The following is a 14,993-nucleotide window of genomic DNA, read 5'->3' as shown; positions in this document are numbered from 1 at the left end:
GACTGCTCCAGGTAAGTTTATCATTAACTAGGATCCCCAAGTCCTTCTCCATGTCAGATTTACCCAGTGGTTTCCCATTCAGTGTGTAATGGTGATATTGATTCCTTCTTCCCATGTGTATAACTTTATATTTCTCATTGTTAAACCGCATCTGGCACCTTTCAGACCAAGTATCCAACTTAGGCCTGTTTCACACTTCAGTTGAAATCCGCCAAAGTGTGAAAAACAGATCCGTTTCCACTATGCAACAAACGGATGTAGCGGGTCCGTATTGTGGACGGATCCGCCAGAGTGTCAAATTTAAAGGAACAGCATGAGAGAGAGAGAATATCTTTTTTCCGTTTAGAGTTAAAATGCATGAAAGGGAAAATCTTCCTGACATGTGCAGTTTAAAATAGCGGTCTGCCGTTTGAAAAAGCGTTACATTGTCCGTCTACTCCAGCCGGCGGACGCTAAAATTCCAGCGGATCAGTCAAAACGGATGCAACGGACGTCCATCAGTCAAAATCTCCCGCTAATGCAAGTCTATGGGGGGAAAAAACTGATTTCGCCAAAAAATGGATTTTGACTGACGTCAAACAACTGAAGTGTGAAACAGGCCTTATCCAGATCCATCTGTAGCAGAATACTATCTTCTCTTGTATTGACTGCTTTACATAGTTTTGTATCATCTGCAAATATCGATATTTTACTGTGTAAACCTTCTACAAGATCGTCAATAAATATGTTGAAGAGAATAGGTCCCAACACCGACCCCTGCGGTCCCCACTGGTCACAGCGACCCAGTTAGAGAATATACATTTTATAACCACCCTTTGCTTTCTATCAGTAAGCCAGTTACTTGCCCATTTACACACATTTTCCCCTAGACCCGGCATTCTCATTTTGTGTACCAACCTCTTGTGTGGCGCGGTATCAAACGCTGTCGAAAAGTCAAGATATACCACATCCAATGACTCACCTTGGTCCAGTCTATATCTTACCGCTTCATAAAAGCTGATTAGATTGGTTTGACAGGAGCGATTCCTCATAAACCCATGCTGATATGGCGTTACACAGTTATTCTCATTGAGATAAACCAGAATAACATCCCTCAGAAACCCTTCAAATATTTTACTGACAATAGAGGTTAGACTTACTGGCCTATAATTTCCAGGTTCACTTTTAGAGCCCTTTTTGAATATTGGTATCACATTTGCTATGCGCCAGTCCTGTGGAACAGACCCCGTCGCTGTAGAGTCTCTAAATATAAGGAATAATGGTTTGTCTATTATATTACTTAGTTCTCTTAGTACTCGTGGGTGTATGCCATCCGGACCCAGAGATTTATCTCTTTTAATCTTATTTAGGCTATGTGCACACGTTGCAGATTCACCTGCGTTTTTCCCGCGCGGAACCGCAGGTAAAGTGACCTGCGGTTTGGTCTGCATTTTTGCCCTGCGGTTTTACACCTCTACTTTGTTAAAGGTGTGAAACCGCCCAAACAATTGACATGCTGCGGTTTGTAAACCGCAGCAAAACCGCACGGAAAAAAACGCAGTGTCGGCACAGCGTTTTTGAAAACCCACAGGGTTTTATTGTACTGTACTTGGTCTGCAGAACTGCTGCATTTCCGCAAGGCCAAAACCGCTGCGGAAACGCAGCAGACTCCGCACCGTGTGCACATAGCCTTAGTAGTTTTCACACCTCTTCTTCGGTTAGATTGGTGACCCTTAATATAGGGTTTTCATTATCTCTCAGCATTTTGCCTAGCATTTCATTTCCCACCGTGAATACTGTGGAGTAGAAGGTGATTAATATATTCGCTTTTTCCTCATCATCTACAGCCATACTTTCCTCACAATTTTTTAAGGGGCCCACACTTTCACTTTTGATTCTTTTACTATTGATATAGGTGAAGAACAGTTTGGGATTAGTTTTACTCTCCTTAGCAATGTGCTTCTCTGTTTCCTTTTTGGCAGCTGTAGCTTTTTAGATAAAGTATTTTTCTCCCTATGCAACAATGGCACACACTATATGGATAAAGGTATTGGGACGTACATCTTGGGCTATGTTCACACATGGCGTTTTTTTTTTTTTTTTGCAGGCAAAACCTGCTTTCTTGGCTGTAACGAAGCTGCTTACAAAAAGCAGGTTTTGCTGTATATTTGTTGTTTTTTTGCAGCATTTTTGTTGTCTCTTGTGCATACTGATAGTTTGGTGCAGCCCAACACCCCCCCCCCCCCAAAAAAAAAGTTTTTTGCTGAACAGCTGCTTGCAGCCTTACATTACCAAGCACAATGCCAAGGGTCAGATGCAGTAGTATAAAGTTTTCCTCTATCTGGCATCTGCTGGACAAGTCTGCAGAGAATATCAGATTGTTACCTGCCTGACTGCATGATGTCGGCTGTAGTTTGATGCATGAGGGATAATACTGTGGGGGTGTTTTCGGCAATCTGCACTTGGTTGTTGTGAAGGAGTTTCTTTATGTTCTGCATACAAGGCATTTTGGTCAATTGTAACCTTTTATTATGTAAGAACATTTTAGGGAAGGCCCTTCTTCTGTTCCCAATCAATGGAGAGTCCAAGCCCTGTCCTCTCCTCCAGCATTAGTGTCTGACCTCACAAATGCTCTTGTGAATAAGAAGGCAAAAATTCCCAGATGTCTCCAAAATCTTGTATGACGTCTTCCCAGAAGAGTGGGAGCTGCTCTACCTGCAAAGCACCAACTCCATATTAATTCCTATGGGATCGTACACGACCTCATGGAGGTGTCCAAACTCTTGTATCAACATTGTTCTGCTGGTTCTGGCACATATACTATGTAAGGATGCCTATGAGGTGCCACAATTGTAAGACTTGACACTAATGTTTCAGCATGGATGTGACACACAAGGTACTGTGCCCATTAGATATGGACATCCTGCCTCTTGTATGGATGAGGCCTGGCTGGCGGGCTGCTGTCTGTGTTCCTGCCGGCGCATGCAGGCCTTACAAGCATCGGTCACATAATAGGGAACAAGTGGTGGGGTTTCCTGGCATGTACACTATGTAGCTCCCCAGGATTTGTAGGCTTCCTTGTGTATTGTGATGGCATTGATGTGTCCAGGGCTTCCATCTTCTGCTGCAGTTTGCAGAAAAAAAGCCATTGTGACAGAAACTACACTTGGTAACTTGCAATAATTGCTGGGTGGTTATAAGGCTGTGGTGGTGCCGCACCAAAGCCCAGATCTGAGAATGGCCTACATGTTATCTGGCTGTATTCTGATCTATAGGTTTCGTATGTGCACAAGATAACAAGCTGCATATACACATCCCAACACGGTCCTTACGCACTGTATACAAGTTAACATCCACCAAGCCTGTCAATATAATCAGGATCCACCAATGCTGTGTGAGGGCCCCCCTGACACTGTGCGAGGGCCCCCCAATACTGTGCGAGGCCCCCCCCGAAGGATGACTCAGGGAAATGAATGATCCAGGATGTCTGCTTTCCAGCAGGTCTGCTGATACTTTTGTTCTATTAGAGAGAAGTTGCCACCAGTGATGATTCTTCTAGAGACAGCTCGGCGTACTGAGTGCTCCGGAGTATGGGAGAGCTGGACAAGATGGCTGCCGGGCAAACTATTGTCAGCCATCTAAGTTGTATGGGGCAGCTTAAAGGGTTTGTCCGGGACTTTTTAAATGGGTTGTCCACTACTAGAACAACCTCTTCTTGATCCAAATGTTTGAACCTGCTAAAATAATTAAGCCTATACTCACATTCATTGCCGACGCAGTTCTGCAGTGTCTGCACTCGCGATCCCGGCGCCCTCCTGCAGTTGTAACCCCGGCACCCAAACGGTGCCGGCGTCGCTGTCCCCACCTTCGGACATATCTATCCCGTAGAGGCAATCCGGGCTGCAGCTGATCTTGGACTGCCTCCAGACAAAGATTCCCTATATTAGGCGATCTCTCATATGTGGTGTACCAAGCAACCTTTTTTCTTTCTAACTGCATCCTCTACATGTTGGCAGGTGTCTCTGCATCTAAGTTAGATACTATGTACCCCTTTTTTCTCTTGTGAAGTGCCTAAACCTTTTTGCTTCTTTGCCACAGGCTATGACTTTGCGGCAGTCTTGGAGTGGTTTGCTGAACGCGTGGATCGCATCATTCTGCTTTTTGACGCTCACAAGTTGGACATATCTGATGAATTTTCCGAGGTCATCAAAGCTCTCAAAAACCACGAGGATAAAATCCGAGTTGTCTTAAATAAGGCTGATCAGATTGAAACCCAACAACTGATGAGAGTCTACGGGGCCCTAATGTGGTCACTGGGGAAGATCATTAACACTCCAGAGGTGGTGCGTGTGTATATCGGGTCATTCTGGTCTCATCCTCTGCTCATCCCGGACAACCGCAAATTGTTTGAAGCCGAGGAACAAGACTTATTTAAGGACATTCAGTCCTTACCCAGAAACGCTGCCCTCCGCAAGCTAAATGACCTCATTAAAAGGGCCAGACTGGCTAAGGTAAGCAGAAGGGATGGATTGCAATTCATTCTGGCTCTAAATGGGTCCCAAGTGGAGGATTCTTCTGTCATCCAATGCCTCGATGGCGATTGAGGGTGTTCTTTGCATGAAATGAAAGTGGTCTACTCGGCAGATACATAGTCCTAGAAGCCACCACACTCACCTTTTTGAAACCGTACATACATGTAATAGTAGCCAGGCCAGGCGGCATTTCAGTCCTTACGCCATAATGGCCTTGATGATGCTTATAGTGCTTGAAATGGCACTCTGGCCAGTGATCACCATTGGACCTGAAAACACGGTAAAAATTGATTTCCAACCCTCATTTATCGGATGTCTATGACCTAGATCTCTAAGGGAAAGGTCCTCCTTATCGTAGTCCTGAAAACACCCTTGAATAATAAACTCAATACAGTTTTCGGGCGACAACCCTTACATGTGATAAAGAAAACCTTTTTGTAATCTGCTCTCTGTTTTCCCTTTCAGGTCCACGCTTACATCATTAGTGCATTAAAAAAGGAAATGCCAAATGTTTTTGGTAAGGACAACAAGAAGAAAGAGCTGATCAGTAACCTGGCTGAGATTTACATAAAAATAGAGAAAGAGCAGCAGATCTCACCCGGAGACTTCCCCAGCCTTAAGAAAATGCAGGTATAAGATTTATAAGAATGGGGAGAAGATTAGTGATGAGTGAACGAGCTCTGGATTAGGTGTTATCCAAGCATGCTCGTGTGTTTACAGTGTCTTCAGCGAGCTCGAAAAATATGTTTGAGTCCCTGCAGCTGTTCGAACATGACATTCAGGCGCGGGGACTGGAACATAGTTTTCGAGCATGCTGAAGCCACTGTTGGCACTCAAGCATGCTTGGATAAAACCTTATCTGAGCATGTTCGCTCATCACTAGTGATAATGTGTTCAGATTTACCAGATATTCAGCCTTCCTCTTAGTGTTATTAGATGGCCAGAAAATTTCATACAGCAACACAGTAACGTCCTCTGTTTTTGCTGTTTATAGTCTCTGGTGTAGAAGAGCACACTGTAGTTAGGCCATTAAAGGGGTATTCCCATCTCCAAGACCTCATTCCAATATGTAGTAGATGTAATAATAATATTAGCAAATGCCTCCAATTACAAATGTTGTATAGTTCTTCTGATTAGCTATGCCTCACACCCCATGTGCAGGGCATTGCAGTAGCTTAGTTATCCATGGTTCCAACCACTTGCAACTAACTGTCACTATGAGTGGTCGTAACTATGGATACCTAAGTAACTGCATTGCCCTGCACATGGGGTGTGTGACTTAGATAATCAGAAGAACTATATAACATTTGTAATTGGAGGCAATTGCTAACATTATTATTATTACAACATTTACTACATATTGGGATAAGGTCTTGGAGATGGGAATACCCCTTTTAAATACAAATGTGTGAAACTGTCCTGAGTACGAACAGCGCTGCACAGACTGACTGCAAGTTTCCTGCCCTAAACTCAGCAGCCTCATATGCCAGTCAGCAGGCTGTCCAGTTTGGGCCAGGAGACCTGCGGCTGGTCCATAATTTCACTACAAAACACAAAGTATTCTTACAATGGAAGACCCAGCAGTTGGACCAGGTTTTCCAATGTGAGAATGGTCTTGCGTTTTCATGCACGTGTGCAACTTTCTGCTCATGCAGAGAAAGAAGCAGTCTCTCTGTATGTAAATAAATTATTCTATTTTCCAATATCCTTTCTGTAGGAGTTCCTACATTCTGAAAACCCTGCTTACTATTCTTCAGTAGGAATACATTGGATAAAAATCTGCCCTGATTGTATGACATACATCGAGCTTCCCTGGCCATTTCGCGAGACAACTATACGAACACGTGACCAGAACAGATTGTATTCCAATGGTAGTAAACAATGAATGGCAGCAAGTGGAGATCTTGACAACTATGAAAGGATAATTGTGAAATTGAAACTTTTGACAATACAATTAGAGATGGGCGGACACCTGGATGTTCGGGTTCAGCCGAACAATTACAAAAAGTTCGGGTTTGGGTATCAGAATAGTAATACACTTGAATGGGGGACTCGAACATCCAGTGTTTGCCACGATATCATTTGCATGACAGCGCGGCAAACACTGCTTCTGATTGGTGGTAAAATCCTCCCCGCCGATCAGAGAGCCATGGTTCCCACATTGTCAAGAGAGCGTGAGCGCTCAGCTGTGATCGGAGGTATAAAGTTTACCTCCGGTCACTGGCGTAAGCTGATGGCTGCTGCCGCTAATAACAGCGAGAGCAGGAGCAGCTGATGGGTGTATTCATTAGCCGGCTCCTACACTGTAAATAGGGAAAAAACGCGTGGGTTCCCCTGTATTTTTAATAACCAGCCAGGCAAAACTCACAGCTGGGGGCCTTCAACCTTCAGCTGCCTGCTTCAACAAGGCTGGTTATCAAGAATAGAGGGGTCCCCACACCATATTTTTAATTATAAAAATAATTAAAACAAAGACATGGGGGCCACCCCATATTTTGACAACCAGCCTTGCTAAAGCAGACAGCTGGAGGCTGGTATTTTCAAGCTAGTAAGGGGCCATGGATATTGGCACCCAGCCTAAAAATAGCAGCCCACAGCTGCCTTGAAAAGGCACATCTATTAGATGTGCCAATTCTGGCACTTGCCCTGTAGTGATGGCAAGTGGGGTTCATATTTGTGGGGTTGATGTCACCTTTGTATTGTCCGGTGACATCAAGCCCACAGCGTATTAATGGAGAGGCGTCTATAGGACACCTATCCATTACTAATCCTATAGTTATATGGTAAATGGACACAGCCAGGATAAAGTCCTTTATTAGAAATAAAACCAAAACACTGGTTTACTTTTCTATTTAAGAATAACACAGTTATACTCGCCTAACTCCATCGAAGCCCTCATTCTCCTGTAATAAAACAACAATATATCATACCTGACTATCATTCTGTTCCATGCCGTAATCCATATCAGGGGAATAAACCGTTTTCAACCTGGACGGTGCCAAGATGCGACCGTCCAGGCTAAGAACCACTGGTGACTGAACTGCTGCGAGCGCAGCCTCAGTGACCAATGGTGACATCGAGGTTACCTCCGGTCACTGAGGCTGCGTTCCCAGCCAGGCTGAACTGTGGTGACCTCTGTGAGATCCCCGCTTGCATCTCTATATACAATGAATAACTTTTTCATTTTCTGAAACCATAATACCACTTTATTATGCAGACATTAAGACAAGTAAACTGCAAATAATACAAATCATTTTAGAAATACCGCCCTACAGCCGCATACACTGTTAATACCATGCCACCAATTCCTAGTTAGAATGCCAGTCTGTGAAGTTTCACCCATTCTAAGAGCGCATTCAGAAATCCATACAGATCAGTCCGAGATTGGAGCACAAGGCACGGACTGGCCGCAGGTCTTCTGACCCGAGCGTGACTGCTTCATAGAACAATCTGAAACTGATTTGTATGGACGTCTGAATGTGCCCTAATATTATGATGCACGCGCACAGCACCAGAGGTGGCAGTCAAACCCATTCACTGATGGCTAAAGGACCCAAAAAGTGTCTTATGAGAAAATCAACACTAGAGACTTGCGGTGATTGGGGGACCTGTTGGGAGATTTTGCTTTGTGATCCATGAACTTCAAGTTACACCACTGCACAACACACTGGATGCACAGTAGACCTTCTAAAGTAGGTTAGGCCAACAGTGTACAGGAAAAGACTCATAGAATGTTGTGTTTTGTTTTTTTTTAAGGAAATTTTAATGACTCAGGACTTTTCAAAGTTCCAGTCCATAAAGCCAAAGTTGCTGGATGCTGTCGAAGACATGCTGGCTAACGACATCGCTAAGCTTATGGTCCTGGTCAGAAAGGAGGAATCCCAAATGACAAATCAGATAGTCAAAGGTGGAGCATTTGAAGGAACCATGAATGGTCCATTTGGCCATGGATACGGGGAGGGAGCCGGAGAGGGAATTGATGACGTAGAATGGGTAGTAGGTAAAGATAAACCAACCTACGATGAGATATTTTACACACTTTCTCCTGTCAATGGAAAAATCACCGGTGCAAGTGCCAAAAAGGAGATGGTGAAGTCCAAGCTGCCCAACACAGTTTTGGGCAAAATCTGGAAGTTAGCAGATGTGGACCGAGATGGCTTTCTGGATGATGAAGAATTTGCTCTAGCCAATCACTTAATAAAAGTGAAGTTAGAAGGGCACGAGCTTCCGGCAGATCTTCCTTCCCACCTAATCCCTCCCTCCAAACGGCGGGGAGAGTGACCCCAGCTTCTCACCCACACCCTCTGTACCACTTCAGAGTCTTACATTAACTAAGAACTACAGCAGTAAAGCAGAGATTCAGTACGTTCATAACTTTTTTTTAAATAAAATGGTTAAAATATATTCTTACAAAAGCACTCTAAATAAAACAAGACTGATGGAGCCAAGGTGATGTGTTCCCCGCGAGTGTTACGTCTGTTCTGCAGCTGAGGACTTGGGGGGGCATTGCCCTTCTCATATCTTCTTATATAAAGTTATTCTGTTCTGTGGCTCCCGGCACCATCTGGCGGCATCATTTAAGTACATAAAGGGAGACTCGTCCTATTGCAAGTTAGTTATCATGCAGAATGTCTAAGGGTGTGTGCACACGCTGCGGATTGATCCGTGCGGATTTTGCAAAATCCACAAGTCAAAAGACCTGCGGATTGGCCTGCGTTTTTCCCCTGTGGTTTATCACCTCTACAATGGAGCAGATGGCAAACCGCAGCAGAATCCGCAGAAAGAATTGACATATCAAATTTGCACCGTCTGCACTGCGGTTTCCATTTCCCATAGGATATTATGGTACTGTACAACGCAGCAGAAACTGCTGCGGATCCGCAGGGCCAAACCGCTGCGGATCCGCAGCAGAATCTGTAGCATGTGCACACACCCTTATAATCCAATCTTTTTTTTTTTTTTTTTTTTTTCACATTTTTGCCTTGCAAAACCGTGAAGCTGCTAAGATTTGTGAACAGTGCCTTCCCAGTGTTATTTTTCCAGCATCCTCACTTTCAGCAGCTCAAATACCTGTCCTAAATGCTGAAAATGATGGTTATTAGTTTGACCTGATGCTAATCTACACTCCAGCCTTCTTCAGTATTACGTTTAGAGTTATATCTTCTTTTTTTTGTTTGTTTGCTGATCATTGCCTTTGTCAAAAGCTGATGTTACATCTGAAGTGTTATTTAAAGGGTATCCTCTTTTCAGATAGAAATGGCTTATTCACAGGATCTTCTACAGATACAGGTTCCACAGCTATCTCGAGACTGGTGGTCCCTGACCTCTGTCTTGAGGGTGTGCATGTGGAGATCTCGGTCCATTTCTATGGGAATGCGATGCAACCTCCTTTCACACTGGGATCGTTACTGGTACTGGGGGATCCCCACTCTAGACATAGGTGGGGTCCCAGATCTTGTACCTGCATCTATCAAACCGATACGGACTATTCTGTGGACCGTAACTATCCACGATGGTGGTGCCACTTAAAAGAACTCATTAGTGGACAAGAAAGTTTTTACTAGCTCTCCTTCTACTTTTTGTTGGAGTGAGACATTGTGCGGCCAAACATCTACATCAAAAGCTGTAACTTCTTCCAACTTGTGGATGGCGATTAAGATCCATGCCTCATCCCCATGATGGCACTGCCCGTGCACAGGACAGGATGGGTGGTCATGAGGGTGCTGGAATGGAGAGGACTACTCAAGGTTTCATGCCATTGTCCTTTTTTATGGACATTTATTGCTGTCGTTACCATTTTATTTCATGGTCTATAATGCAGGTTACCCTTTCTACATTGCACATACTTAAAATATATAATGCAGAACACCAACCTGTGCCTTTCCTTTTGTAGGAGTTCTCATTCTCTGTGATTTCTGTTATATAAAATATAAAAGTTTTTATCCAAGCTTCTGTAGAGTTGACTACTTGTGTCCTGATGCACTGAGACTATACTGGATGCACATGGAAGTAACATGCTTATTTTAGCTGGATTTTTACCTTTCTGTTAACTCTGTGCAACATCATTCTTCTTCTTTATGCCGGTTGTCACTATTCGGGTGGGTGCTTTCTAGTCCCCGGTATCACCCTATATGGAATGAGAAAGGTGGCTTCTAAATTCACAATGGTTTATATTCTATGCCATGCCGTCAGGGTCTATGGATGTCGTACGTGCGTGGTAATAAATACCATGGCCTTCACCATTTTATAAGGTGGGTATCTGCTTTGTTTCTGTCACGTCTCTGTATACAGACTATCTGTAGTCCAACTATGGAACGTGCGACAAGAAAGCTGGTATACTCAGCCATAAATCAAACTTTTTACCCAATGCGCTTTAAAAAATATATACATGTACAGCTCTGGCAAAAATTAAGAGACCACCACATCAAAACCCTGTCATGGGCAGCCCATTCTCTAGCCCTGAAACCCATTGAAAACCTCTGGAATGTAATAAAGAGGATGATGGATATTCACAAGCCATCAAACAATGAAGAACTGCTTACATTTATGCGCCAGAAGCAGTGTGATAGACTTGTGGCAAGCAGCCAAGACGCATGAAAGCTGTGATTAAAAGAACAATTTACATTTTACTCAAAAATATATAAAGAGAAAAATCAGACAAACTGAACATTTGGAAGTGGTCTCCTAATTTTTGCCAGAGCTGTATATATACTTCTTTACTTAAATTAACTTTTTGATAATCTAATTAATTTCAGTTCTTCAATCCAAAAAGTGAAACTCTTATATTATATGGAGTCATTACACACACAGGGATCTATTTCAAGTGTTTATTTCTGTTAGGCTATGTGCACACGTAGCGGAACTCTCGCAGAAATTACCGCGAGAATTCCGGATTCCATTCCGTGGGAAAATCGCATTTAAATTCCCGCGATTTTCCCGCGGAAAAAGTAGCGTTTTGCAAGCGTAATTAGCTTGCAGAATGCTAGCGTTTTCCAAGCGATCTGTAGCATCGCTTGGAGAACTGATTGACAGGTTGGTCACACTCGTCATAGTGTTTGACGAGTGTGACCAACTTTTTACTACTGATGCTGCCTATGCGGCATCAGTAGTAAAATATAGGATGTAAAAAATAATTAAAAAAATAAAAAATATTGTTATTCTTACCTTCCGGCGTCCCGCGCAGCCTTCCCGCCTCTCTCAAAGCTCCCGGTCCCAGTAATCCTTTGCGCGAATGACTGCGAGACTTCGCGCTCCCGCGAGATCGCGACGTCATTGTGGTCATTCTCGCAAAGGATTACTGGGACCAGGAGCATGGAGAGAGGCGGGAAGGCTGCGCGGAATGCCGGAAGGTGAGAATAACAATATTTTTTATTTTAATTCTATTTTTTTTTTTTACAGGGATAAGGCACCCACAGCCCCGAGAGAGTCTCCCCTCCTCCGGATCGTGGGGACCATCCGCAAATGTTCTGCTTACGTTTCACATGGTGTGCACAGCCACATGCGGGAAGTAAGCAGAACAATGCATTCCTATGGGTGCGGGATCGCCGCGATTCCGCTAAATTATTGAGCATGCTGCGTTTTTTACCGCAAAGCGATTCCGCCGCGGAAAAAACTGCAGCGTTAGCACAGCATTGTGGAATCCCATAGGAATGCATGGGATGCTTATTTTTCGCGGCAAAATCGCGCGTTTAAAACCGCCGCGAAAACGCAAAAAAAAGAGACCTGTGAACATGGCCTTAATGTTGATGATTATGGCTTACAGCCAATGAAAACCCAAACGTCATTATCTCAGTAAATTAGAATAATTAACAAAAACAACTGTAAAGGCTTCCTAAGCATTTAAAAAGGTCCCGTAGTCTGTTTCAGTAGCTCCACAATCATGGGGAAGACTGCTGACTTGGCAGATGTCCAGAAGGCAGTCACTGACACATTCCACAAGGAGAGTAAATTTTGCATTTCATTTGGCAATCAAGGTCCCAGAGTCTGGAGGAAGAGTGGAGAGGCCACAATCCAAGCTGCTGGAGGTCTAGTGTGAAGTTTCCACAATCAGTGATGGTTTGGGGAGACATGTCATCTGCTGGTGTCTACCAGGAAATTTTAGAGCACTTCATGCTTCCCTCTGCCGACAAGCTTTTTGGAGACAGACATTTCATTCTCCAGCAGGACTTGGCTCCTGTCCACACTGCCAAAAGTACCAATACCTGGTTACAAACAACAGTATCACTGTGCTTGATTGGCAGCAAACTCACCTGACCTTAACCCCATAGAGAATCTATGGGGTATTTTCTAGAGGAGGATGAGAGACACCAGACCCAACAATGCAGACGAGCTGAAGGCTGCTATCAAAGCAACCTGGGCTTCCATAACCCCTCAGCAGTGCCACAGGCTGATCGCCTCCATGCCATGCCGCATTGATGCAGTAATTGATGCAAAAGGAGCCCCGACCAAGTATTGAGTACATTTACTGATCATATATTTCAGTAGGCCAATATTTTAGAATCATTTTTCAAGCTGGTGTTATAAAGTATTGCAATTTACTGAGATAATTACTTTTGGGTTTTCATTGGCTGTAAGCCATAATCATCAACATTAACAGAAATAAACACGTGAAACAGATCACTCTGTGTGTAATGACTCTGTATAATATGAGTCTCACTTTTTGTATTGAAGAACTGAAATAAATTAACTTATCGATATTCTACTTTAGTGAGAAGCACGTTTGTGTGTGTGTGTGTATGTATATGCAATATATACTGTGTATATATATATATACATAGATATATATATATATATATATATATATATCTATCAGTATATCAATCCCTTCTTCTGTGAAGTCATTTATTTTAAAGTGGCTTAAAATTGTTTCTTACTTTTTTAATACTTCTCAAATTTTTATTGTTTTTTATTTTTTCATGCAGTTAAAATTTTGGCTGCCTCCCAAAAATTATGGGGGAAGTTTGCATACTACCGTATGTATTTATCATTTTATAAGTGTTGGCTCCCCCTAGTGGTTTCATACAAACAGTACAGATTAAATTATTTAAAAAAAAACAAAAACTTGAAAATGACTTTGCTTCTGCCCATTCAGAGGGTTGCTTAATTCCAGCCCCCATCTGCGTTCCCTCCATTGCACAGATATTTATTGCTTTTGGAGCGTAGTATGTGAAATCTCTGCTTTCAGTCCAACGGGGGCGTTTCTTCAGTTTTCTCTGGGGATGTACGCTTTGCCAATCGCAGCTGATTTAGCAGTCTGCTAAGCTGTGATTGGCAGCATATAGGAGGGAGATGAAAGCGCACTCCCCCCAGAGAAAATTAGAAATGCCCAGTTGGGCTGCAAGCAGAGAGTTCACATACTATTCTCCAGAATAAACAAATGTCTATCTGCAATGGAGTGCAGCAGTGCAAAACTGAAATGAGTTGCAGAATTAGTTGATTTTTACAAGGTATATAACTCCCATTTTTTGAGTAAGTGACCATGGGAAATCTAATGGCTTTAGTTTTTAAACCTATTGCTATGCAAGATGAAAAACATTTTGAATTTTTTCATGTGCAGTGAAGTGAGTTTTCCTGTTAGAATAACTGAACTATTTTAATTCACAAACATGAAATGTTGCAAAATATTACTTCCTTAAAGTACACCCGCTTTCAGATAGGCAGAATACAGGTGCTTTGTAAGCACCAGTGTTGCAAATATAACACCTGGACTTCCGGATGTTCATTTTTGGTCAGTGCGGTGTCCATGTTTGCAACGTACAACATCCTGACTCAATAATAACTCACAGGCCATTGTCCACCAGTGATTTTTCTACAAGACCACTATCAGCGTCGGACTGGAACACCTTGGGCCCACCAGAGAAAATCATTCTTGGGGCCCACTATGTAGCTGCATAGAGTTAAATACCAGACCACCAATTATGCGGTAAAACACGCTAATATCCGGGTATAATATAAGGTTGTACATGTCTTAATTATGTAGCAGGAGTTGGGGTAGCCCCCTCATAGAATATAAAGCAGCCCCCTCACATAGTATAATGCAGCCATCTCATAGAATATAATGCAGCCATCTCATAGAATATAATACTGCCCCCCTCATAGGGTATAATACTGCCCCCCTCATAGGGAATAATACTGCCCCCCTCATAGGGTATAATGCACCCCCTCATAGGGTATAATGCACCCCCTCATAGGGTATAATACTGCCCCCCTCATAGGGAATAATGCACCCCCTCATAGGGAATAATGCTGCCCCCTCATAGGGTATAATGCTGCCCCCTCATAGGGTATAATACTGCCCCCCTCATAGGGTATAATACTGCCCCCCTCATAGGGAATAATGCACCCCCTCATAGGGTATAATACTGCCCCCCTCATAGGGAATAATGCATCCCCTCATAGGGAATAATACTGCCCCCTCATAGGGTATAATGCACCCCCTCATAGGGAATAATGCTGCCCTCCTCATAGGGTATAATGCTGCCC

General features: G+C 43.3%; 1 protein-coding gene across 1 annotated transcript in view; it reads left to right on the top strand.

Annotated features, from left to right (window-relative positions):
- EHD1 (EH domain containing 1) overlaps window positions 1-10,458 on the top strand; it is a 40,898-nt gene extending 30,440 nt beyond the window's left edge. The window contains exons 3-5 of the mRNA XM_073554472.1: window positions 4,078-4,490; window positions 4,977-5,141; window positions 8,268-10,458. Coding sequence (XP_073410573.1) covers window positions 4,078-4,490; window positions 4,977-5,141; window positions 8,268-8,792 — 1,103 coding nt within the window. The 3' untranslated portion in view covers window positions 8,793-10,458. The remainder of the gene's footprint in view (window positions 1-4,077; window positions 4,491-4,976; window positions 5,142-8,267) is intronic.
- Window positions 10,459-14,993: the final 4,535 nt, after the last annotated feature.

This window comes from Dendrobates tinctorius, unplaced genomic scaffold, assembly GCF_039654945.1.
Source record: "Dendrobates tinctorius isolate UK_male_01 unplaced genomic scaffold, ASM3965494v1 ptg000211l, whole genome shotgun sequence".
NCBI lineage: Eukaryota > Metazoa > Chordata > Amphibia > Anura > Dendrobatidae > Dendrobates > Dendrobates tinctorius.
This window is presented reverse-complemented; position numbering and strand designations above follow the sequence as displayed.